Here is a 25,812-nt window from a genome sequence, read left to right as displayed (position 1 = left end):
GAGCGGGCGATGATCCCCGCCAACGCCTCCGCCAGGAAGGGGCCCGAGGGCAAGTACCCGCTGCACTACCTCGTGTGGCACAACCGCCACCGCGAGCTGGAGAGAGAGGTCTGCGCCGGCCAGGTAAGAGCGCCGTCGGGCGCCGCGGGGACCCCACGGCTGGGCACGCCCGCCCGGCGTGGGGAGGGGGCGCGGCGCGGGCTGTCCCGCCTCCCCGGCGAGTTTGCAGCTCTTCTTTGTTCGCAACCGCAGCTTTTGTGCTTGTTGACCGGGCGAGGGTGATGGGAGCGGCCCCCGCCCACTCCCCTCCAGCCGGGACCGGCGGCCCACACGTGTTCCGGACCCTCCCAGATTGGGCTAGGGGACACTGTGCCCCTCCTCCGCTGGGGCAGTGAGGGCTGCGGGGAGGGGCTGCCGACTGGGTCTGTGTTCCATGTAGTGGGAGAGTCCGCCCCACTCAGCCGAGCAGCGACACCTCCTGCGTGAGTGTGCGGAGGTGGTCAAGGCCTGCGTAGGGAGGGGGTCACAGGTCAAGGATCAGAGAATAGGCTGTAACACTCCCAGGCATCTCAACCGCACCCATGTCCTTTACCCTCACGGTGAGTGCTTAATCTGTTTGCTCACACTGGGCAGAGCCCCTGGATCCCTCAGACCCCAGCGCTGGCTGAGATGTGGGGAGTGGAGAGAGACCCTCTTGGGGAAGCCCTGAAGGGCCTTGTCCAGGTGCTGAAAGGCGCTCTCCTGCCCTCTGGTGCTGGGGCCTGGCTTCTAGGCGCTGAGCCCCCTAACCGCTGGCCTCAGAAGGGATTTGAGGTTCTGCACACAGAGCGGCCTCCCTGGTTCCTGCTAGTCCATGAGAACGGGTTGGTCAGCCAGCTTTGGCTGGGCGGTGGCCTCCAAGAAGATAGGGTAAGGGATGGGATCTCCTGGCCATTCTTCAGGACCAAGGCAGGCACAGGTCACAGGTAGTCCTACCTCTGCCTTGGCCCCCAGGCCACAGGTAGGCACTCGTGGCGTGGGCAACACCCCTTCCAGGATAGGGAAGCAGGAGCCAGAGCTGGGCCCAGGCTGCCTTGGTTTGCCTCAGGTTGAGGCCTGCAGACTTGGCCCGGATCTGAGACCCTGGGGTCATGGGCTGGGAGTGGTTCGCTCAGGAGTTGCCCCCTTTGGGAATATGCCTTTTGCGGGCCACTTCCTTAGTCACCGGAAGTTCAGTTTGAGGAGCTGTCTGCTTCCCAAGGGAAGAGTGAGGTGGAGAGCAGGACATCACCAGATAGTGAGTGAGAGGAGGATCAGAGTGTGTCTCTGAAGTCCACCATGGAGCCCTCAGACCAGCACGGCATCCAGCTCTGCACAGCCATCCCAGGAAATGTTGGGGTGACCTGAGCCTCCAAGCCTCTGGGCTGGTCGGCGTATCTACTTTCATTCTACTTCTGCTTACACAAGGCCACTCCAAGTTGCTCCTCAGACTGTGTCTCTGTTTATCCATCACAAGGAGGTAGTTGGGGCCGGCAGGTGGCATAGTGGTTAAGCCCAGGGTTCGCAGGTTTGGATACCTACGCACCGCTTATCAAGCCATGCTGTGACAGTGTCCCATGTACAAAATAGAGGAAGATGGACACAGATGTCAGCTCAGGGCTAATCTTCCTCAGCAAAAAGAGGATGATTGGCAACGGATGTTAGCTCAGGGCCGATCTTCCTCACCAAAAATAAATAAATAAAAAAAAATAAAGGAAGTAGTTTGCAGCCATAGAGGCCTGGTAAAAGAAGCGAGGTCAGAGAGGTAGGTCCTGGGGGACAAAGATGAACAAATCAGGTGCAGCCCCTGCCCTCAAGGACACCTGGTTCTGGTGATGCGAGTGTGAGCAGGGAGGTACAGGGTGATGTGCAGGGTGTGAAGACACACAGTCCAGTCTCTTCTGGCTCTTCTCTGCTTTCCTCCCCTGAGGGCAAAAGAAGACAAGCCTCTGACAGAGGTTACAGCTGGCAGGATTTAAGTCTGATCTGAGAGGAACTTCCCCATGGGATGGTTGATGGTTGGTTGGAGGATTGTTAGGCAGAAGGCTAGTGGCTGAATCTCCAGAATGCCTCAGTTGCACTCCCCAGCCCGAGGGGTGGGTGGTCCTTTTCTTGCAGAGATTGGAGAGAGGCAAAGTACCCTAGAAGAAAAGGCTCTTTCACTCAGGCCTCTCTGATTGATAGTACTCAGGTCAGCAGCCATCTTGCTGGGGTGAGGTTGGGGTGGGGAGCACTGGAACCTGTAGGTAGGGGTGGTTGGGGGCCACTGAGTGTGTTCCTTTGTGCTCCCCTCAGGCTGCCACAGAAACCAGGCACCAGGTTCACCCCTATCCCCACCCTCCCATCCCTCTGCCCTGGTGCATTAATGTCTCCTGGAAATGGACACCGCCTGCCCTGATCCAGGCCAGGGGGAGTATAGGGCACTGGTTGTGCTTAACCCTTGTTCAAGCACAAGGAGTCAGGCCAGCCCTCTCCTTTGCTCTGGGGGTCCCAGGAAGGGGGATGCCAATCAGACGTGGTGGGAGAGGCCCCTGGCAGTATCGCAACTCCAGGACTGACGTTTGCATCCAAATGTGCACTGCTCAGTCCTCAGGGCGTCGGGCTCCCAGGGAGAGCTGAGGATACCCAACCCAGCCGTTTCCTGCAGGGGATGGGCCTGGGGGCGGCCACCTAACATCATAGGGAAACCCTGTAGACTCCAGGCATCCCAGCTGGGGGTCCCCAACCTCTGGTCCTCCTGGCACCAACTGTCACAGAAAACAGCCAGGCTTTCCTCAAGCACACAGCAGCTGGGTTTCCCTGGTCTTTACTTGGCATAGCTGCCTCTTCTTCATTCCAAGAAAGCCCCACAGAGGCCCTTCTGGGGGCAGGCTTGGCAATGCTGGCCAGCTGAGGAGGGGTATGGCATGGCAGGCTTCAGAGCAGGTTCGTGGACTTTGCTCAGGCCCCTGGTAGCTCTTTTGGGGGCTGGAAGCAGGGAGTGGTGGGTGGATGGGAGGTGCTCAGCAGGTGTTTTTTGGGGAAAGGAAGGGTCCATGGCCACCCCTAGCTGGCAACCAGCAGTACAAAGGTTGCTGGCTGCTCTGCTCCCTGCCATGCAGGTGCCCTGCCAGGTTGGGAGGGGCAGGGGGTTGTAGGCCAATGATGTGCCCCTTCCACCTTGGCTGGCAAGGCCCTGGTTCTGGAGTCATGAGTCCCTGGTGTTCCCTGGGGGTGGGAGGTGGAAGTTAGACTGTATAGTTCCCTGTGGGAGGACTGAGGGGAGCAGGATTCTTCCCCCGGCAACAGGCACTCTGGAGGGGGCCAGACTCTGGTCCCAGGGGCTGCTTCCGCCCGGGGCCTCCTTCCTCCTTTCCCCAGTTCTTCCTTCTACCTAGAGGTGAGATGGGATTGTGGGGCCCCTGAATGCCCAGACAGAGGCTGCTCCACCCAAGGTACCTGTTATGTCCAGGAGCACCTGTGATCTCCTCGCTTCCTAAAGAGGGCAGTCCCGGCTGTGGGCCGCCACCACAGCTGGTGAGTTGGGAAGTTCAGGAGAGAGCCACAAACCCCAGAAACCAAAAATCAATGTGTCTGGGGTGAGGGGGAGGGGCTGTGTGGGGCAAGATGGAGAGGGCAGGGTGGAGGGCGAGTCCACAGGTGCTGCCCCCACCTGCCCACCTCAGCTTGAGGAAGCATCCTGGCTCCCACCCCCTTGAGCTCAGGTGTGCCTGTCCCTACACCTCACATCGGGTGGAAGAGCTGAGAAGCAGTGACCAGTGACCACACCGGACTCTGGCTGTCCTCCCTAGGGCTGGGGGAGGGTGGAGGGCAGGCAAAGGAGATGAAGGCTTAGCAGGCGAGGCCCCATGCCCTGGGCCCCTCACCTTTCCTCTCCAGCCCCCGTGTTTAGTCTGTACATTTGGTGTGTCCTTATAAGATTTCATTTAACAAAAGGATTCTGCTAATGCTAAACAAGTTTGAAAAATACCCTGCTAGTGCCTGTGGGTTTGTATGCCTGTGTAAATATGCTGGCAACGAACACGTGTGTTACACATGAGTAGAACACATGAGTAGATCTCTGAAGAGCCGGAGGGCAGGTGGGCATGTGCTTGTACACTTAGGGGTGCACACGTGTTGTGAGTATGGAGGCAGGAGGAGTATGAGTGTGTAACCTGTGCACGTGTGTGTGTGTGTGTGTGTGTGTATGTATGTATAGGTGTGTGCCTGAGTGGAAGCATGGAGGCTCTCTGCCCAGGGAGCCCCAGCTCCTAAGCTCAAAAGACCCCTGCTTTTGACTCCAGCTGAGGCCTGCTGGAGAGTTTCCATCCTCTGGGTGGGGAGGGCTGGGTGTTAGGTTTCATGGGAAACCTTTTCATTCCAGCAATTAAATGGCTGCAGGCCTTTGCTGAGGAAGTTAATGAATTCTCCCACCTGGGCCCGGGGCAAGGTGCCACTTCTGCTGCAGGCCCTGCTTTGGGTGGGTGGAGGGAGCTTCTTTGGGGCTTGGCTGGGTGTATGCGGGGCCCACAATGGCCCTGGAAAACAGCGGTGCCCTGGGAACCCTGGAGAGGGCTGTCGGGAGAGCTCCTGAGGAGTGGGGGTGGGGAGGGGCACCCTGCTCAGCAGGCAGTGCCAGCCTCTCTCGAACCTGGAGCTAAGGCACCTGAGGGGGAGGGTGGCAGGCAGCATCTGCAGCCCTGGGGCCGGGCGGGGTGCCCTGCCAGCTCCCTGGGGTCTTGTTAGCAGCAGCAGCAGCATCTGGGGCAGGGCCTGGGGGAGGCACATGGCTCTGCTGCAGCCCTGTGGGAAGGCCTCCTCCTCACTTCCCCAGTCAGCCCAGGGTCTGTGAACCCTCCACCACGTCCACCCCAGGACTCACGAGCCCACTCAGGTCAGACCCCCAGGGGCCCAGCCCAACCCATAATAGGCAAAGAGTAAACAGTGCTCCCCCTCCTCTTCGGGGAGCTGGTGTAGAAGAGCATCCGGGCGGCCGCTCTCATCTCCAAGCCACAGCTCAGAGGGCCATAGAGGCCAGGCTCACTTTTTTTTTGAGGCTCCTAATATATTTAAAAATGAAGAAATGCTAACGCAGGGTTATAAAAATTATATAAATAAATTAAATTACTTAAAATATTTTATTTTTGACAAAGGAGTTCAGACTCATGTTTTAAAATATTTGACTGTGGCTAGAAGGTTTATAATGAAAAGCAGCAGTCCTCGCTCTTCCTCTCCCTGCCTCATTCCCCGGAGGCGACCACTTTGGACTCTTTAGGCTGTTCTGTTATTTCCCTCCATAACTATAAACAATATACTTCTACAACTATTTATTGGTTTATCGGTTTTACACTTTATTGCCTTCCCTTCCCATGTCCCTTAAATTTAGTCACCTATGCATTTGTTTAACAAATATTTCTTAAGCACGGGTTATGTGCCTGGCGTTATCCAGGGACTGGGGGTGTGGCATTGAACAGAACAGACAGGGACCCTCCCTTCGTGGGGCTTACAGCTAGATGAGGGAGACAATGAAGAAATAAACAAGCAATTTAATCTTGGATGAGAACTAAAGCAGAATAAGGTGCAATAAATAGATAAATAGTAACTGTCATTTAAGATGGGTTGTCAGGGCAGGCCTTTCTAAGAAGGTGACATTTGAGCGGCGACCTGAGTGGGGTGAGGGAGAAAGCTTTGCGGCTCTCCAGGGTATCCCGGAGAAGATGGTTCCAGGGAAGGCTGGTGTCTGGGAGTAGAGTTTGGAGTAGAGGTGGGAGGGCACATGAGTTCAGAGAGTTGTCCAGGGCTGTTGGAATTTATTCTAAACAGGATGGGAAGCCAAGGGAAGGTTTTGAGGTGAAGGGTGTCAGGCCCTGAGGAACATTTCACAGGATGACAGTAGCTGCGATGGGCTATGTGGAGGACAGATCTAAGGAGCCGAGAGTGGCGTGAAGAGACCAGTGAGGAGGCAGCTGGGCCACCAGGTGAGAGATGGGGTGGCTACACCAAGGATGATGAAAACTGAGAAGACTCTGGATCTATTTTGAAGGTAGAGCCTATAAGGTCAGGTTTTGCTGATGGATTAGATATGGAAGGTGAAAGAAAAGGAAGAGAAGAAGACAGTTCTCAAGTTTTTTACCTGAAAAGGGAGTGAATCGAAGTACTGTTTCCTGTGATGGGAGAACGGGGGTAGGTGCAGCTGTCCAGGAATGGCTGGAGTGAGGAAAGCAAGAGAAAGAGGAGAGGTCTTTTTTTTTTTTTTTTTAATTTTATTTATTTATTTTTCCCCCAAAGCCCCAGTAGATAGTTGTATGTCATAGCTGCACATCCTTCTAGTTGTTGTACGTGGGACGTGGCCCCAGCATGGGCAGAGAAGCGGTGTGTCGGCGCGCACCCGGGATCCGAACCCAGGCCGCCAGCAGCGGAGCGCTCGCACTCAACCGCTAAGCCACGGGGCCAGCCCAAGAGGAGAGGTCTTGATGTCCCATTTTATTTCATGAATTCAATTATTTTTTTCATGTTCTTCTGAGGATGTAAATTACTGTTTTCCCCCAAAAAAGTTTTCTTCTGTTTCTTGCCTTGACAGTGTTTTCTCTGCATTTTTAGCATCTATTTGCATGTTTTGGTCTCTTTCATGTTGGTGACTTTCCTCAAATGTCCAGTCACCCTTGGCTGTGGGAGCGTATTTAAGAATGGGGTGAGGAGATATTGATGCATAGGTGCCACTGTAAGATGATTGGGTGGCAAGCTGGCCTGCTTGTTGTAGGATCCCCAAATGTCTGTACACAGAGGCCTTTTGTGCCTCTAGTTTCTCGAAGGAAGAATTCTCCAATCTCCTGCTAGGGGTAGGATGGGGCAGTGATGTGTGTAGTGTGGCTGCCAGTGGTTGAGGACCCGAGGCAGGGCAGGGACTGGGCTTTCAGTTTTCGGCCCCATGACCTCATCCTCAGGTCAATGTCCCTGAGTCCAGTGCATCTCAGGCTCAATTTCTATAGAGAATAACCCCCTGGCATCCTGTGGAGGGGTTGGGGGCGTCTCCCAGTTTTACAAGAATGGGGAGGGGGCCAGGGGTTCTGAATTTCAACCAGCCCCAATGTATTCAGCTCTGAGCCTCAGCCCTACCTCTGCTGTTCCCACTGCCTGCATGTGCTGCACCTTTCAAGGGTGCTGGGGGTGAGCTGGCTTGCTATTCACTGAGATTCCCCTCTGTGAGTCCTCGGGTTCTAGTCCCCTCTGCTCCCCTAAGTCAGTTGTGATGTCCCAGCCACGTTCCATGTTCTAAAGATGTGTTGAAATTTTTCACATGCTGACATCTCTTGTCTTTATTCTTGTGGATTTTAAATATTTTATTGACATTCTTATACTTACAAATTTACCATTTGGGGCACTCTTTATTCCTTTGTATAGATCTAAGTTTCCATCTGGTATCATTTTCCTTCCACCCAAATAACTTCCCTTAACATTTCTTGCACATCTTGTAGTGATAAATTCTCTTAGCTTTTGTTTGTCCACAAAAGTCTTTATTTTCCCAATTTATTTTTAAGGATATTTTTCACAGGATATAGAATTCTAGGTCTATAATTTTTTTCCTAACACTTTAAAGATTTCATCCTGTTGTCTTCTAGCTCGCACAGTTTCTGATGAGACACATGTAATGTTTCCTGTATTTGTTCTTCCATTCATAGTATGTCTCATTTCTCAAAATGCTTTTAAGATTTCCTTTTTATCACTAGTTTTCAGCATTTGATTATGATGGGCTTTGGTGTAGTTTTTTTGGTGTTTGTCTTGCTTGGGATTCATTGAGTTTCTTGGGTCTATGGATTTATCATTGTATTAGTTTCTGTGACAAATTATCACAGATTGGGTGGGTTAAAACAACAAAAATTTATTCTCTCATTGTTTTGGAGGTTGGAAGTCCAAACTCAAGGTATGAGCAGGTCCCCACTCCCTCCAAAGGCTCTAGGGAAGAATCCTTCCTGGTCTATTCCAGCTTCTGGTGGCTCCAAGCATTCCTTGGCTTGTGGCTGCATAACTCCAATGTCTGCCTCTATCTTCACGTGGAACTTTTCCTTTCTCTGTGTACCTCTCCTCTATGTGTCTAATAAAGATACATCATTGGATTTAGGGCCCACCTGCATAATCGAGACTGATCTCACCTTGAGATCCTTAAGTTAATTACATCAGCAAATACCTTTTCTCCAAATAAGGTCACATTTACATGTTCTAGGGGTTAGGATGCATACTTATATTTTTGGAGGGCACCACCATTCAACCCACTGTAATAGGTTTTTTTTTTTTTTTTTTAATCAAATTTGGAAAAATTTTGGCTACTATTTCTTTAAATTTGTCTTATTTCCCGCACTTACTTATCCTATCCTCTGGGACTCCAGTTACACATATGTTAGAATGCCTTATAGTGTCTCACAGATTGCTGAGACTCTTTGAATGTTTTTCAGTACTTTTTTCCTCCTCTGTGCTTCAGTTTGTATAGTTCTATTGCTACATCTTCAAGTTCACTGATTTTTTTTTATTCTGTAGTGTCTAATCTACTGTTAATGCTATCCAGTGAATTTTTCATTTCAGATATTGTACTTATCTCCCATTTCTTTCCCCATGAACATTGTGTTCATGTTTTTCTTTAAACTCTTGAGCATGTCGAGCCATTCATCATCTTTATTATTTCTGAATATATTTCTATTAAATGATTTTTCTCCTAATAATGGGTCATATTTCCTTACTTCTTTGCATGTCTAGTAATTTTTAGCTGGATGTTGGACATTGTAAATGTTGTGATGTTAAGCATCTGGATTTTGTTGTCTTTCTTTAAAGAGTGTTAGGCTTTGTTCTGGCAGACTGAGTTACTTGCAAATCAGTTTGAGCCTCTTGAGTTTATTTTTAATCTTTATTAGATTGGGTCTTGGTGAGCCTTTTCTGTAGGAATAATTCAGCCCTACTACTAAGACCTTCTCAGGTCTCTGTTGAATATCCTGAGTAAACAACAAGGACTCTCCAGTCTAGCAGGTTGGAGCTTGAATGTGTCACTGCCCTTGGTGAGCTCTGAGAGTTTATCAGCTTATTGCTCCTTTGCTGCCTGGTCTTACTGAGTTTCATTCTACACATGTGAAGTTTAGTATTCAGCAAAGACTCAAAGGTACCCCATGCAGATTTCTGGAGCTCTTTTTTTTTTTTTTTTTTTTGCATAGCTCACTCCTTCCTGGAACTCTGACCTGCAACTTCTAGCTACGTCAGCCTCCCTGAACTCCTGTCTCTGTCTCCTCAACTCCTCAGGGAGAATACCATGCTCTGCTGGGGATTCCCCTCCCTGAATTGCAGTCTGGAATGTTCCTCCAGGTAGAAATCCAGGCAATCATAGGGCCCACCTTGTTTGTTTCTCTTACTTCAGAGATCACAGTCTTGGACTACTTGTTGCCTAGTGTCTGAAAACAATTATTTCATATATTTTGAAGCAATAGTTTTCTCTGTTTATGGTGGAAGGGTATTTCAGTTATCTCATCATGGTTGGAGTGGAAGCCTTTTACTGGCATTTTAATCAAGTTTTGGGAAGGAGAGGAAGAGTTACATGCATGTGGTCAGTTCATTGTATTTCACTAGAAGTCCTAGACTCCTGAAATATATTTAAATATTTATGTTTAACAAACATATGCTTTTATCACCCAACAAAAATCTCATGCAATGTAATCATGCTATTTTTTATAACATTTATAAAAAATGTTAATACATGGTTTCCCACAGGCACAGAACATGGGTTTGAAGTTGTACCATGAACATGTGTTTTCATTCCTATCATGTATTACTGCAGCTGTTTGCTAAACCTCACTCAGTGATAATGTCAATGATCTAAATTGGTGGCCCTTCCTGAAGGTGTTGTCTTGGACCCCTAGGATAGGTCCTGTCTCAGGTGCCCTCCTTGGCCAACAGCCTCTCTAGACCACCCTTCAGCTCCAGGCTTACTCTTCACAGGCGCCCACTGGGCCTTGAAGGAGTGAACCCAGTCAGGGGACCTGGGTGGGCAGGAAAGGAGGAAAGTCCTCCCTTTCTCAGAGTTACTTCCTGCCCTGTCCTGCAAGCCCCTTTCCACTTGTGTGTGTCTTTTCCGCTGCCTTGTAAGTTGGGCAAGGCAGGGCTGCCAGGTGGTTGCTGCCTGCTTAGAGGCTGTTGGGCTCAGATGGGCAGCCTCAGAAGTGACCAGGGCTACATCTTCACCTCCTTCTCCAGGTGGACATCGAGCAGCTGGATCCCCGTGGGCGGACTCCCCTGCACCTAGCCACCACACTGGGGCACCTCGAGTGTGCCCGTGTGCTCCTGGCACATGGTGCAGACGTGGGCAGGGAGAATCGCAGTGGCTGGACAGGTGGGCACCCCTGCTCACCCTGGCCCCACAGCCAGGGTCTCCCCAGCATCATAGCCTCACCTCTGCTTGGCTGAGGGGAGCCCAGGGTAGGATTCTGCCCTGAGACATTGCCTCCCCTCCCCCAGTGCTTCAGGAGGCTGTGAGTACCCGGGACCTGGAGCTGGTGCAGCTGGTGCTGCGGTACCGGGACTACCAGCGAGTGGTGAAGCGGCTGGCGGGCATCCCCGTGCTCCTGGAGAAGCTGCGCAAGGTGAGGGCCAGCCTCTCAGCCTCCCCACTGTAGCCCTTGAACCCTGTCTCTAGTGCAGGCTTAGCCACTGTCCTTTTCATCTTCCAGGCCCAGGACTTCTACGTGGAGATGAAGTGGGAGTTCACCAGCTGGGGTAAGAGGGGCTCGGGGCCTCTCTGGGTGCTCTCCCACCTTAGGGCTTTTGCACTGGCTGCCCCCCTGCTTGGAGCAGCCTTCCCATAGCTCTTCCTGTGGCTCCTTCTCATCTTTTACCTCTCAGCTCAATGCCACCTCCTCAGCTAGGCCTTTCTACACTGCCTCAGACATTGTCTCGATTCCATTATTATTTCTTTCACTTTGTAATGATTTGCTCGTTTGTTTGTTACCTGTCACCCCTTGATAGAAGCTAAGCTCCAAGAGGGCAGGGGTCCTGTCTTGTTCAATGTTGTGTCCCCAGTGACTGGAATAGTGCCTGGCACACAGTAGGTGTTCAATAAATATTTGCTGGAAGATTGGATGAAAGACTGAGTGCATGAATAAACAAATGGTGGATACCAGGGACTTGCTGGTGGCTGCACACGCCAGTCCCCAGCCTCAGGTTGCTCACATCTGAGTGACTGTGGTCTATATTTGTGTGGGGGGAGATGGGGGAGTGCTGCCCTCCCACCAGTTCCCTTATCCTTTCCCGGCCCCACCACTGACCCTGACCCCACTCCCTGAGGTGGCCCAGGCAGGGTGGGCCAGGCTAATTGAAGCCACCTCTGACCTTCCCTTCTGCCTAGTGCCCCTGGTGTCCAAGATCTGCCCTAGTGACACCTACAAAGTGTGGAAGAGTGGGCAGAACCTGCGGGTAGACACCACGCTCCTGGGCTTTGACCACATGACGTGGCAGCGAGGGAACCGCAGCTTTGTCTTCAGGGGCCAAGGTCAGGCAGGTGGGAGGCGGGGAAGGGTGGGGAGGCCGGGGACAGCCCCACGCCATCCCTGACCCCCGTGCTGTTCGGCGGCTGGCAGACACAAGTGCCGTGGTGATGGAGATTGACCACGACCGCCGGGTGGTGTACACGGAGACTCTGGCGCTGGCCGGGCAGGACCGTGAGCTGCTGCTGGCTGCTGCCCAGCCCACCGAGGAGCAGGTGCTGAGCCGGCTCACCGCGCCCGTCGTCACCACGCAGCTCGACACCAAGAACATCTCCTTTGAGAGGTGAGTGGGCATGGCCTTGGTAGCCGGGAGCCAGCCTGGTGGGGTGCCCCCTCACCTGGACCACTCTGCTTCCCCAGGAACAAGACTGGCATCCTGGGCTGGCGCAGTGAGAAGACGGAGATGGTGAATGGGTATGAAGCCAAGGTGAGGCCACGCTCTTGCCCACAGTGAGCTGGGCAGGGGTTTCCTGACCACCCTTTCTCAACCTCGGAGGTGTGGAAGCAATGCGGCGTGGAGGGAAGGGCACTAGACTAAGTGGCAGCTGATGAGAATGGCCAGAGTTTATCGAGCACTTAGTATATTATATTCATGTTCAAGGCACTGTTCTGACATTTTATATGTATGTATGTCATGCACACGCGTATATGTGTATATATCACACATTTACACACACACACTCATTTAATCCTTACAACAACCCTTTCAGGTAGATCTATTATTATTCCCATTTTACAGATGTTTATTGAGCGCTTTCCCATTTAATCTTCACAACAATTCTATGAAGTAGGGTATCAGCCCATTTCATGATGAGGAAACAGAGGCTTGGAGTGGTTCAATGACCTGCACAAGGTCACCCACCTGTAAGTGACCGAGCTGAGGCTCAGATCCTGGCTGCCTGACTCCAAAGCCAAGCCTTTACCCCTAAGAAGACTGTGTTGGTCACTCTGGGACCCCCACATTGCCCCTGTGGGCCCCATGGTGCCGCTGATGAATGAAGGGACTAACGAATGCTGCAGGGTTCTGTTTTGTTGTTTCCTCCTGGAGGCCTTCCCTGCTTCTATAGGTTGGAGAAAGCTTCTGCTTTTTGTTCCCCCAGCCCTCTGTTTCCCCCACCAGAGCATGTATCACATTGTGTTATAACTGTCCATTTTCTCATCTCTTCAACTAGATTGTGAGCCTCAAGAGGGCAGGGATCATGTCTGGCCATGCTTGTTCACCACTCTATCCCTGATGCCTGCCTCCGTGCCTGGCACATAAAGGCTGCTCTCAAAATGTTTGTTGAATGAATAAGAGAACGAATGAATGACTTCATATATTTACTTGCCCAAAAGTCTGGAGATTGGAGCAAACAGCTCTCCCACCTTCCTTGCAGGAAGTGTTCATAGTGCCTTTGGGGGCAGTGTGTAGGGGTACCAGAGCTGTCTTTGAGCCCTTTCCTCATCTGTCTCCAGGTATATGGGGCATCCAACGTGGAGCTCATCACCCGGACACGGACAGAGCATCTTTCAGAACAGCACAAGGGCAAGGTCAAAGGTAATGAGGCCGAGGCGGATGGGGGGAGATGTGAGGGACCAGCTCCCACTTGAGCGCCTCCATCGGTATTCCCTCTGACATCCTCGTAAAAGCCAGGATAGTTTATTTAGGCAAATAGGTTTCAATTCAAGTGCCAAGTCCTAGTGATTGAGTGGCTACCTAGAGTGTTGCTAAGAAGATTCTAAGGCAACATTTGGGCTCAATGGGAAAGAATGCTACAATTGATTACTAATGTCTGCATTGGATTTGAGAAGGGAGAGAAATGTCATGTATGCTATTTATTGGCCATTCTAGTCTAGTGGGACATACCCAAGGCAGAAAGTCAGGGAGCCCTGCCACTGAGTCTCTGTGCCTGTTGATACCACACCCAACTCTGGGTATCAGTTAGTCTGTCTAACGTGGAAAGACATAATTCCTACCTCACAAGGGAACAAAATGAAGTCATTATTATGGACGTGCCTGAAGGAAAACCCACACATACACATGCGTACCCCAAAACTGCTCACCAAAGGCAGGTATTTTTTGTCCAATGTCATCAACCTGGAGAGTGACACTTTTGGAGGTTTCTCCTGAGCTCCAGGCCTACTTTTTATTCTAGCTGTGCTTATAGTGGCCCTGGCCCGGGCCCCTTGGAGTCCTGAATCACCTTCAGATGAAGGGTCCTGGGTGTGTGGTGTGGGTGAGCAATCCCCGCTTCCCTCCAGGAACCAGCCTCCTCCCTAGGTCTTAGGTGCTGTCACTTCTGAGGGCTGCAGTATCCTCTGAGATGCCACATTTCTTGTAGGCTGTAAGACACCTCTGCAATCCTTCCTGGGAATTGCTGAGCAGCATGGGGGCCCCCAAAACGGGGTGAGTGTGTGCCAGGGGTGCCCCTATGTGGAAGGGTGTGGATGTGGCTCAGGAGGAGGCCTGGGAGGTGTCTTGCTTAGCGTGGTCTGTGTGGACCTCCTTTCCACAATGCCCAAGGCCATGTCAGCTCCACAGTGGCAGGGGGGACAGTTCCGGGGCCCATAAATCCAAACGGAGTGGCATCGGGAACTGAGAAGGGCTCATGGGCCCCTCCCCATGTGGTACAGACCCTGATCACTCAGACTCTGAGCCAAGCCAACCCCACTGCCATCACCGCAGAAGAGTACTTCAACCCCAACTTTGAGCTTGGCAACCGTGACATGGGCCGCCCCATGGAACTGACCACCAAGACACAGAAGTGAGGTCCCCTGCTGGTGCTGGGGAGGGGTGGGCAGGGCAGGGCAGGGGCTCCAGAAGGTGCTGGGAGGCCATGGCTTCTACAATGTCCCTTACCCCTTGGGATCTGGGGGGGCAGGTTCAAGGCCAAGCTGTGGCTGTGTGAGGAGCATCCCCTGTCCCTGTGTGAGCAGGTGGCCCCCATCATTGACCTCATGGCCGTCAGCAATGCGCTTTTCGCCAAGCTCCGGGATTTCATTACCCTGCGCCTGCCCCCGGGCTTCCCTGTCAAGATCGGTGAGCCCACACCGCGATTTCCCTTCAGCCACCGTTGAGGGGGGCCTAAGGTGTGAGGGGGTGGATGGTGGCGCCTGATGGTTTCCTCATCCTCAGAAATCCCGATCTTCCACATCCTCAACGCCCGCATAACCTTCGGGAACCTCAATGGCTGTGACGAGCCGGTGCCGTCGGTGCGAGGCAGCCCCAGCAGCGAGACCCCTTCCCCAGGCAGCGACTCCTCCAGTGTCAGCAGCTCCAGTTCCACGAGTGAGACCCTGCCCCGCTCTGAGCCCGCCCTTCCCACCCCTCCCCTCCGCTCCCCACCAGAGCGCTCGCTCGGCGGCCCCCTTTCCCAGGGAGTAGGCCGAGGGGTGGGCCCGGCCCCCACCTGACCCCCAGCCCGGCGCCCTCAGCCTCGTGCCGCGGCTGCGAGATCTCCCCCGCGTTGTTCGAGGCGCCTCGCGGCTACAGCGTGCGGGGCGGTCAGCGGGAGGCGGCGACCCGCGATGACGACGACGACCTGCTGCAGTTCGCCATCCAGCAGAGCCTGCTGGAGGCGGGCAGTGAGTACGACCAGGTGCGTCCCCGCGGCCGCGCCGGCCTCCAGCTTGCGGCACCGCCAGAGCTAACTGGGCCACGCCCCCTCCCTCCAGGTCACCATCTGGGAGGCGCTGACCAACAGCAAGCCGGGCACTCACCCCATGTCCTACGAGGGGCGCCGACAGGACAGGTCAGTGCCCGCCAGTCCTGAGAGGGTTTGGAGACACCTGTCTCCCTCCCCCGACCGCAGTACATATGCACAGAGTACCCTAGTACCCTGTCACAGTAGGTGAGGACAGTGCCGGCTGAGCGACCCCTCTTGGCCCAGAGAAACCGTGGTGCCCTCGCCAGGGACCCTACTGGTACCAAGAGGGCTTCTACCACCACCCTTTCCTGACTCTGGGGTGGGTGAGCAGTACTCTAAAAGCAGCCAGGGAGCAGGATCCAGGCTTCTTGGCCGTTAGACCCTTACCAAGAAGGATGTCAGGGCTGGGGTTCTAGATGCCCACATACTGTGGGCCGCCGTCCACTGGGGGGATGAGTTTTGGAGGGGCTGGGATCTGCCACAGCAGGGTAGGAATCAGGGAGGTGACGCGGCCTGCTCCGTCCTGGGGCCTCCACTCTGTCTCCCGGCCCCGCTTATGGGCAGGTGCGACCCGGAGCCCTCGACGTATCTTACCTGCCCCCAGGAGCGCTCCGCCCACGCCACAGCGCCAGCCCGCGCCCCCGGCCGCCCTGGCGTCGGTCCCCAGCCCTCGGCCCAGCCGGGGCCCAGGCCCAGGCGGCCACGTGTTCCGGAGCTACGACGAGCAGCTGCGGCTGGCCATGGAGCTGTCAGCGCAGGAGCAGGAGGAGCGGCGGCGGCGCGCGCGCCAGGAGGAGGAGGAGCTGGAGCGCATCCTGCGGCTCTCGCTGACGGAGCAGTAGCACCCACTGCCGGGCCCCTCGGCCACGCCACGCGTGACCCGCCCGGGAGCGAGATCCGGTCCGGGCCGCGCGCCCGCCGAGCTGCGGCCGGAGACTGGAGCGGCCGCCTTGGGGACTTAGCGGTGCACCAGCCACCAGAGGGGGAGGGGTTCGGCACGGCCGCGGGGTACCTTTCCGGGCCAGGGCCCTGGAGGCAGCTGGCACGGCCCGGTCCCCCTGCTTTGCTGTATCCTGACCCCCACCCCTCTTCCCTGGGCTCAGACCTGTCCAAGGACGGAGCCAGGCGGTCCTGAGGGGAGAGACGGGTTCTCAGAGGAGCAGTGTCCCCATCCCTTGCTCCTTCTGGCCCGTCCTCCTCTCTGCTCACTGACCCTACTCCAGGACACTGCCCGTGAAGCCTTTGCATCTCCGCTCTTCACCCCTGGGGGGCAGCTGAGCTCCCCACGTGCTGTGTTGCAGCTTGTCCCAGATGCAAACCAGCACGTCAAGGGCCCAGCCCCTCCCCCACCCCGGCATTTCAGCGTCAAGTGCACTTAGCGGGGTGTCCGGGTCCCCCAGCCCCCACACCCCTCCCGGGTCTCAGGGTGGTCCCAGCTTCTCTTTGGGCGGGCAGAGATTGCAATCCTTATCCCCAAGGCATGTTTTTGTGATCAGGGAGGGTGCCCAAGGTGGCCCCCCGGGTCTGGGCAAGGCCTGGCTCCCTCACGGGGTCTTGGCGGATGGGGGTAATACTGGGCTGGGGGCAAGCACCAGACCCTACACTAGACTGGACACAGAGGGGTCGCCTAGGGCCCTGGCACCACCACCCATCCCTTCCCACCAGCCGCTGCTAGCCCTCTGTGGTTGTCCGTCCCACTCGCCCCCACCCAGGGGCTGACCCGAAAACCCTTCATCCAATGGTGCTAACCCCCGGCTCTCCCCTGCCCCACCCCACCCACCCAGAGAAGCACAGACCCCGCCAGGGGCAGGGGCCCACCGCACACCCTTGTCCGGGTTCTCTCGGACTGGCCTTCCTGGCTAAGCCAGTGAGGCTCGGAAGGGACACAAAGAGGATGAAATAAAAGAACAAAGAAAAACTGTTCCTCTCACCCCCTTCCCTGATGCCAGGGGCACCAGACTGATTCTGAGGCACAAATAAAAGAGGCTTCAAACCGGAGGCTTTTCCTTCCTGGCTTTACTGAGGAAGAACGCCCACCTGCGGGTTGGGAGTTCCTTCTGAACCTCAGTGTGGGGAGGGCTCTGAGGTAAGGGGATGCCCGGTGGGTCTTGACCCCGGGGTTGCATTCGTCAGGCCCCCCGGGAGCCTAGGGGTAGCATTCGCATCCCCCACCACCCCACCCCATGCAGGAGGCATAGACTGAGCACTTTAGTAAAATATTTCATTCAGTACATCTTGTTTTCCTCCTAGAGTCAAGGCCACAGCAGAGGGCTGGGGGCAGGGTGTGTGTGTGTGTAGAGGAGGTGTGTGAACCTGCTTCCTCATGCCAGTTCTCTCGTTAGTTCTCCGGCAGGGGTGCCGCAAGGAAGCCGCCCTCGCCCCTCTCCCCTGCGGGTGGAAAAAAGGAAGAGAGCCATCTGCCATGGACTGCTGGGTTTAGCCAGTGTGTCCGGTTCTACTGCCAACCGGTTGTGTATGTCTGTAGAACTGGGGTGACGCACGTCCGGTTTACCACTCGGGGTGGTGGAGTCAAGTGAGCTAATTAGAGGGAGAAGCGTTGTAATTTTCCCCAGCCAGTCTGGGGAGACCCGTCAAATCGCCACCCCTTTGAGGTCAAGCCCAAGCTCCCCAATATCCCCAAGCATCGCGCTAATACTAAGTACTTCCCCTGCCCTGGGCGGATGACAGAGGGGACCCTGCCTCGCCGTGCAGCACCAATGCTGAGACCCCGTCAGCCCGGGCCTCCCACGGCCAGCTCCTGCTGAGTCCCGGATGAGGAACGCAGCCCGGCGGGCGCCAGACGCACGCGAGTCTCCACAACGCTCCCTCCGTCCAGGGCCCCCGCGCCGGGCAGAGTTCCCTTCCCAGTCCCGCCCCCGCCCCAGCCCAGGGAGGCGGGGTCCGGACCAAAAGCCGGGGCGGGGCCGAGACCGTGCGCCCGGGAGAGCCTGGCTTCGCCCCCCAGGCTCGAGCTTCCCCCGGCGCGCCGCGCTAGTCTGTGCCGTCCACCAGCTCGCAAAGCATGTTCTCCAGAGCCGTGATGCGCCGCTCCTGGGCCTGCACCTGCTCGCGAAGGGCCTTGATCTCCTCCAGCAGCGTCTCCAGGGTGTGCTGCTGCTGGGGCGCGGAGGACAGGAGAGGCGGTGTCAGGCCGGGGGCGGTAGGGGGATGTGTAGACTCGGCTGGGAGGGGACGGGTCGGATCTTACCGACAAAGGGGCGTCGCTGGCCGACTGGCTGCGGCGGGGACCTGAGGGCGGGCGCACATCCAGGATGTTGCGCTTGGTGACCCGGAGCTCGCGGTGCTTGGGGGGCACGTAACCGTCCCTCAACGAGATGAGCACGGGTTCGGCGTCCTGGCCCGATAGCCATTCGTCCGCTTCTAGGGCTGGCTCGGGGCCCGGCGTATCTGGGTATAGGTCGTCCTGGAACAGGTCTGACTGCGGGATGGGGGGACAGGAGGTTAGCAGGGTGCCGGGCCTGCTCCGCTCCCTTCCGCCTCGCAGCCCTGCCCAACCTCTCTTCTGGTCCCTCACCTTTCGGGGCACAGTCATGATGATGGGTTCACACTTTCTTTCGTGCAACTTGTAGAACCTATAAGGGAGCGGGGTTCAGCACCCCCGCAGGCTCCCACACCCTTAACTTCTGCCTGGGACCAAGGGGTTAGAGGCCATGCCTTGCTGAGCCTACCATGCATTGCACTTTAAACATATTATTGGTCCAGCTGGTAAAACACCTCTGATGGGGTGTTTATCATCATTTTACAGATGAGGAAGCTGAAGTTCAGAGAATGTCAAGCTCGTTAGCGCTGGGGCTGGCCCTGGAAACAAGCCTATTTGACCCCCCCCCAACCCCAAACCCCTCTTTTCCAAAGATTACGTCATTGGGGAAGCCCCCGTGTCTTCCCGGATGGGAAGTGGGGACAGAGGCAGGTAAGCGGGAAGAGCGAAGGCTGCTGACCGGGCGATCTCGCACTTGCTGACATCCAGCCCCCGCTTGGGCATGAAACCCATGCCCCTCTGCGGCTCCTTGCTGCTGAACGTGTTCAAGTAGTGCACGAAAGGTGGTTCGTCGGTAATCTCAAAGTACCGAATGCTGCTGTCGCCCTGCAAAACCAGTTGGTTCAGAGACGCCCTGGGAGGGGCCCTCCACATCGCCGTCCAGCCCCCTGTTCTCCCCTCCCGGCCGCGGGCACCTTGCCGCATAGGTAGACGATGCTGGAGTCGGCATCGTAGAAGGGCAGTAGGACCCCGTTGCTTGTGTCCATCTCCTGCAGTGCCACTGGCTCCTCGAAGTTGTTCTGCCGGAGCACAGGAGGCGTGACCAGTCCTGGCCCGCTCTCCGTGCCACTTCTGAATCCCCTGAAGTTCCTTTACACTTCCTGCCCGCCTCAAACCCCATGCGTTCCCAAGGCAGCTCTGGTGAACTGAGCTGCAGGCCACGCCCCTGGACACATCACTCCCAGTCCCTCGCACATATACCCCCTGCTCCGCCGCATGCAGTCACCGCAAACCACCCCCAGGGACTCGGCATCACCAGGTGGGAGCGCCAGCATGGGCTCCTTCGGGCGACGCAGCAAAACTGGGCAGAGGGGTGGGTGTGGGGATGGCAGGCGCTGCAAAGGGGGCAGCAGCCTCCAGCCCTGTCCAGGTGGGCATGCCCTGCGGGTGGGGGGCGCCTGGCCCCTCTCCCGTGATGCCAGTCCCCGGGGCACACACCCCAAGCTTCCAGCTGCGTTACCGGGTCCCACAGGCCCAGCTCTCGCTGGCTCATGCGGGTGAAGCCTGTGGTGAAGATATGACCCTGACGCGTGAAGACCGCCCGCATGGGCCTCATTCCCTCGTGGGCTGCAAACCTCTCCTGAGAGTAGGGGGGAGACAGGGAGAGGCGTCATCCAGCTGCCTGCCCTGAGGAGCCTGGAGGGCGGAGCAACCAGCTTGCTGACTTGGGTGCGAGGGGCAGGGATGGGAAGGGAGACAAAAGGGGGCCTAAGTACTCAGCTTCCTGGGGAGCCCTGGGGGCCCCAGGCCTGGAGAGCGTCGGGGCCCGGAGAGAGCGGGAGGCGCGCGTCTCTCAGCAGATCCCGAGCCCTTAAGTGCCCTCAGAGGCTGATGGCTAGAGCAGGGGACGTCTGCTGGCTCCCCGGGGTCGCAGCGAGGCTTTTCCCAGACGGGAGCTCCCCGCTCCGCTTCAGCCCTCTTGGGCACGGGCCACGGCCTGGGAGGGCGCTCCTGGCTGACCCAGCGAAGGAGCGCGCGCGCGCCCGGCGCGCCCGGCGCGCCCTGGCCTACCGGGTCCCAGAGCGCGAGTTGCCGCTCACTCATCCTGCTGAAGCCGGTGCTGAGTAACTTCCCGTCTGCGGTGAAGACGGCCCGCAGCGGGCGGGCGCCCTCGTGAGGCCGGGCTCGCTCCTGCTCGCGGGGTTAATGGGTTAGAGCCCCCGCCCCGGCCGCACTCGACGCGCGCACTCGGCGCAGACATGCACGTGCCCCGCGCACCCCGCACCCTGAGTTAGACTGAGGCTGGTGAGGCAGACGCCGCCGCCCTCCCACTGCACCCAGCGGTTGCCCCCTGTGCCCCACAGCGGGTCAACTAGGGCGGAAAGGGGACAGCCCGTGAGCCAGCGTCAGGCCCCAGACCCTGGGAGATGGCGCTGGGTGCAGGCTGAGAGAAGGGGTCCGGGAGCTCAGGTTTCATGCAGGTTCGTGGGGAGAATAGAATTTGCAGCTTCTCCCCTCCTCAATCACAAATCAAGGAGCCCTCCTCAGAGTTTCTGAGATGCAGGGGAGGGGAGGGAAGAGGAGTGGGGCAGAGAATTGCAGGCTAGGGGCTTACTTAGGGCCGGGAGCTGTGGTTCCAGACGCGAGGGTGAGGAATGGTCTCTGCGGTTGGGGTGGGGGAGGTGAGAGCGGGAACCAGGGGCGTGACAGCTGGTCCCGGGGGTAAAGGCTGGGGAGCGGCAAGGCCAGGCACTCACCGCCACCACCTGGCCCTTGCGGGGGTCGATAATGCGCAGGGTCTTGTCCTTGCAGGTGGTGGCTAGCAGGCTCCCGTTGCTGTTCCAGCACACGCTGTGGATGACGTCGGGGTGCATGTCGTCTAGACTCAGGAGCACCTCCCCAGTGCCCACGTTCCAGATAATGATCACATTGTCACCACCTGCCCAGAGTAGCCAGGCACCGTCACCTGGGCCCTGCCTTTCCAACCCCCCCACCTCCCCATCTACAGTAGGGACCCCTCCCTAGGCCCCCAGACCTGCACTGAGCAGGACATTCCGGGCAGTGGGGTGCCAGGAGAGGATCCCGACACGCTTGGAGTGGCCTTCGAGGGTGATGATGGGTTCTGTGATGTTGCGCATAGGGGTATAGTCTGGAATCTGCCACACCTGGGTAGGAGGAAAAGGTAGGTGGGATGAGGAGCCAGCTTTGTCCCTTCCCTCTACTCCCCCCAGGCCCCCCAGCCCTACTGGCTCTCTTGAGTGGTAAGGGTCAAATGCAGGGCAAGAGGTAATGGTGCCTGCCTGGGGCAGAAGCAGCTGGGAGTCAGGAGGGGGCACTGCCAGCTCTCCAGATACCTCCCTATCCACTCCAGCAGGGAGACTTCGGAGCACTGCCCCCTGCTCTTCAGGCCCCACATTGGCCCTGGCTATAATTAGTCCTAAGCAGTGCATCCTGGGAGGGGGTGAGCATGTAGCTAAAAATAGCCTGGGAGCTGGGCAGGGCAGAGCCCTGGGACCCAGCAGCTCCCTTACCACCTTCCCTAGCACAGGTGAGGCAGCCCTCCCCACTTCCCCTGCCCAAATGCCCAGCAGCATCCGCCTGGCTCCTACCATGATGGTGGTGTCGTCTGAGGCACTGGCGATGACGTTGTCATTGTGCGGGCACCAGTCGATGTCCAGCACGGGGGCAGTGTGCCCAGTGACCAGTGGGTAGTTCTTATCCACTCGCCCTGTCTGGGGGGTCAGAGAGGAGATGTGGGGCCACTCTCCTGTGTGTGTTTTGGGGCTGGGCAGTGGACCTGTTTACATCTCAATTCTCTATCATCTATTTTCTCTTTGCAGACCCCTCTCTGAACCTCCAACCCCATCCAGCCTACTTCCTGTACTTCACTGAAGGCAGACAGAGTTGAAGTCATTTAATATTGGGGACTCAGACACAGAGAGGTAAGATGACTTAACCAAGGACACACAGCAAGATATAGGTAGAGCCAAGACTTGAACTTTCAGTCCAGTGCTCTTCTGAAAACACCTACTTGGAGGAGGCTGTTCTTAGGCCTGTTTCCCCAGTTGGAATGACTATGGGAAGCCCCTGGTGAAAGACGTCCAGGAGAGGTAATACGCAGTGCAGTGCCCAACAGCCCTTTCCTAGCCACCCCTGGCAGATCTTCCCTTGTCACTGGCTTTACCTGGGAACCACAGCAGCAGGCTCTCCTGGTGCCTGCTATCCCCCAACCTGTGCTGGGGCTCATCTATTTTTGGTCTGTATGGGCTGTTTGTGGGGGCTCTGAGGCCTTCGCTGGGGCTGGCATCAGCCCAGACCAGGCAGTAGGGGTGAGGGGTGGCCGTCTGGCATTGGAATGGCACTTGTACTGGGGGTGGAGGCAGCTCCAGCTGAAATTCGAGCCCTGGGGATGGTGTCCTTGGATGGTGTCTGCATTGTCCTGGAGTGAGTCACTGGCTATTGTCAGGCCTCTTCCTGACCCTGCCACCTGTGGGGCCTCCCCTAACAAGGTGTAAGGGCAGAATCCAGGTCAAGGTCATGCCTTGGGCTGGCCATCCGAGGGGTGGAGATGGCTGAGGGGCTTAAGGCTACTAGCAAAGGTGGCACTCATTGCCTGGCACTCATCCCTCGGGTAGGGAGGGCTCTGGCCTTGTGTGTCACGTCTCCTTGCCCTTTGCTTTCATTCTACATCACTGCAAGAACCAGAGTAGGGAGGTGGCCAGCGCCTCTTTGGATAGAGCTTGACCCTGTCCTCAGTGTGCTGCTCTGGGGTGTGATTTAATCAAATGGTCGTCCTGGGCTCAGGAGAAAGATCCCCACACCCAAAACATGAGAGGGTGAGGCATTAGGAGAGATAGGAACAGAATGTGGCCAGGTCCTGGCTCCACTGCTTCCCAGCTATCTCCTTCACTCCCTCCTGGTGCTACTGGGAATAGGGTGCTGTGTGGAGAAGAGGATGGGCTGTGAGTTGGTGCGGGCCACTGTGATGGTGCTGCTCTGGGAGGGGTGAGGGAGCCTACCAATCGGTCCCTGAGGGCTTGGGGACAGGGAGCAGCCAATCCACAGAAACTGCCCTCCTGACTGAGGAACAGAACTAGGTGAGAACACAAGCTGATGTCAGGAGTCCCCAGGGGCCACAGGCAGAGTCCTCCCACCTGCTTGTTTCCCCTCATCCCTCACCTTGGCCAGAGGCAGGACGATGAAGGCACCTCCGCCTCCAGCCTCCACAATAATGGCCAGGAATTTGGGGTTGACGGCACAGAAGGAGCTGTCCCATGTGACCTTGGACACTCGGATGTCCTCGTAGGCCTGGTCAGCCTTTGCTGCCTGCCCAAACACATGGCGGAACTTGCTCTGCCGAACCACGCGCCGGCTCATGGCTGGGGGCAGAGATGAAGGATCTCAGTGCCCAGAAATGCCTTTGGTCCTTAGTCCTGTGAGCTGTGGGAGGGAGGAAGAGTCGGGGGGGGGGGGGGGGGGGCAAGTGAGAAGGGTTATCTGGCATGGAGTCAGGTATAAATTAATATAGAATCTGGTCCTAGAAGCAGGGCGCTTTCTTCAAGATGAGTAAAGTATGGGAAAGTTCTTTGCCTCCTATAAAGTGCTGCTTAATGCGGAGGGGCTAGGATTTGGAGCCTGACTTCTCCTTAGAGACCAAGCCTTGGGCGGCAGGGGAGTCTGACTGGGCCTGAAAGCTTCCTGGAAGTTAAAGTGGTTTTGGGAGGAGCCTCAACGCCAGGCTGCTCTCCCACTGCCAGCCTTGGATGAGCATCTCTTCATGGAAGTGGTTTATCGCCCAGAGGCACCGCGTTCAGAATCAGAGGCCTTGGCCCTCAGATCTTGGCTCAAGGCCAGCTGTGGCGCTAGGACTGCAGACCCCCAAGATCCTCAACTCTGCATCTCTGGCAGATGGGGTTTTGCCTTTTTCTAAAAACTTGCCAAGAAGTTCCTACTGTCAGCTAACCTGAGTCCTTCCTGCTACTGTTTTCATCAATTTCCTTCCATGTTGATGGAGGGACACAATGTAAGGTGGATCTCGCCTCCTTCCACTCCTCTCTGCAATGGCTGCTTCAAGAGGCCCTGACCAGGGTCTTCCGGCTTTTGCCTGCCGTACTTTGGTACCGCTTCTCCTCTGGGTCCTCTCTCATACTAAACTCTACTGGGGTGGGGTTCTTGACCCAGGGGCCAGGGACTGATTTGAGGGAGTGGAGAGGGTGAGGTGCCTTTTCTCCAACCAGGGCCTGCGCTGCGCTCTTCCCCAGGGGACACATCGAGCTCTTCCAAAGCCCCAGCCACTGACTCCTGCCCCTCTCCAGCCCCGGGCATCCCTGTGCCCTTCACGCCGCTTCTGCGGCCCCAGGCCTGAGGCCCGGCCTCCCCTCACCCTCCTCCGGCCTCCTGCCCCGGCATTGCGTTCTTGCGAGACGAGGTGTCTGCGCCCTGCGGGCGCGCGGGCCACTGTCCGGCCAAATATAGACACCAAGTCAGCCCCGCCGGGACCGAATTTGGCGGCGCGGGGGAGGGGGCGCAGACCTCTGCCCCCTGCAGATACCCGCCCGCTCCGCTGGCTGCGGGGGTGGCGGGTGGGGTGGGGTGGTACCTGGTCCTGAGCGGGCCGAGGGGCGCTCACGCTGCGACTCCTCTGCGGAGGGGGCTGGGGGTGCGCCTGGGGCCGAGGGAGGCGTCAGGGCGCCGGAACTGCCTCTCCGGGTGTCCGCGGCGTCTGGGGCCCGGGTGATCGGCTGAGCGCTCGGGCCGCTGCTTGCGGCTCTCCAGGGCCGGGCGCCGCTGCAGTCCCAGCTGCCGCTGCCATCAACCTGCGGAGGCGGGGCCTAGGGCAGGGGGCGGGACCAGCGCTGCCCCACCCCCTCCAGCGGCGGGAAAGTCGAGCGCTGCGGACTCCGTACGGCCAGCCCGCCGGCCTCGGAAAAGCGACAAAAGTAATTGTGCTTGTGAGTGCGCCCTCCTTTCCTGCCCTCCGCGCCTCCCGAGTGGGCTGGGAAGGGCCAGATTCCCAAACTCAGAGCTGGGCGCTGAGAGAGGGAGCCGACAGCCGCTCAAGATCAGGTGCCTCCGCGCCGCATTCCTGCTGCAATCGCGCTCCCAATTTAGCCCTTCCCGGCTGGCTGGGACTGCGGGACTGCACGTCCAGACCCCCCTGGGGAGAGGTCCCGGAAGGTGCTCTTGGGGAGTAGTCTCAGCCCCTGGATGAGGGCGTAGGATGGCCCAGGGCAGCTGCGAGGGTACTCGACAAGAGGCTGTAAATGTGACTGTTGTTGTTAATAGCGATAGCGACCACTGGAGAAACTAAAACGCTGGCACTGTGATAGTCATTTCACCCCGCTAGAGGGGATTCCATTGAGCGGGTCAGAAAGCAGCCTAAAGACCGGTAGGGGGCCAGGGAGAAAAGTGAACCCACCTTGACCTCCTGGGAACGCCAGGTTCAAGGGGAGGC

The 25,812-nt window shown here is 56.9% G+C and overlaps 2 protein-coding genes across 7 annotated transcripts; one reads left to right on the top strand and one right to left on the bottom strand.

Moving 5' to 3' along the window:
* On the top strand, positions 1-17,238 carry ANKRD13B (ankyrin repeat domain 13B). 2 transcript variants are annotated; one of them, XM_058560193.1, is made up of 15 exons: positions 1-123; positions 10,228-10,363; positions 10,489-10,613; positions 10,701-10,746; positions 11,375-11,518; positions 11,607-11,796; positions 11,874-11,940; positions 12,969-13,050; positions 13,835-13,899; positions 14,127-14,257; positions 14,375-14,532; positions 14,629-14,781; positions 14,928-15,091; positions 15,168-15,244; positions 15,744-16,056. In XM_058560193.1, the coding sequence occupies exons 1-15, from the start codon at positions 10-12 to the stop codon at positions 15,979-15,981; spliced, it is 1,890 nt and encodes a 629-aa protein (XP_058416176.1). In that variant the 5' UTR covers positions 1-9; the 3' UTR covers positions 15,982-16,056. The 2 variants fall into 2 exon arrangements, with proteins under 2 accessions (XP_058416176.1, XP_058416175.1); XM_058560192.1 differs by lacking the exon at positions 14,928-15,091 and having other exon boundaries at positions 15,744-17,238.
* An 81-nt stretch (positions 17,239-17,319) lies between these two features.
* Positions 17,320-25,812, bottom strand: CORO6 (coronin 6). Of its 5 annotated transcripts, XM_058560191.1 has the most exons (12): positions 24,958-25,812; positions 23,538-23,798; positions 21,968-22,090; positions 21,394-21,523; positions 21,116-21,297; positions 20,430-20,549; positions 19,879-19,998; positions 19,334-19,438; positions 19,099-19,244; positions 18,675-18,732; positions 18,348-18,578; positions 17,320-18,256 (listed from the first exon to the last, which is right to left on the bottom strand). In XM_058560191.1, exons 2-12 carry the CDS (start codon positions 23,733-23,735, stop codon positions 18,131-18,133), a joined length of 1,539 nt encoding a protein of 512 aa, XP_058416174.1. In that variant the 5' UTR covers positions 23,736-23,798; positions 24,958-25,812; the 3' UTR covers positions 17,320-18,130. The 5 variants fall into 5 exon arrangements, with proteins under 5 accessions (XP_058416174.1, XP_058416170.1, XP_058416171.1 ...); XM_058560187.1 differs by lacking the exon at positions 20,430-20,549 and having other exon boundaries at positions 24,958-25,810; XM_058560188.1 differs by lacking the exon at positions 20,430-20,549 and having other exon boundaries at positions 17,320-18,253; positions 24,958-25,809.

This window comes from Diceros bicornis, chromosome 18 (genome assembly GCF_020826845.1).
Source record: "Diceros bicornis minor isolate mBicDic1 chromosome 18, mDicBic1.mat.cur, whole genome shotgun sequence".
Taxonomy (NCBI): domain Eukaryota; kingdom Metazoa; phylum Chordata; class Mammalia; order Perissodactyla; family Rhinocerotidae; genus Diceros; species Diceros bicornis.
The sequence above is the reverse complement of the archived record's forward strand: the minus strand, read 5'-3'. Positions and strand labels throughout refer to the sequence as shown.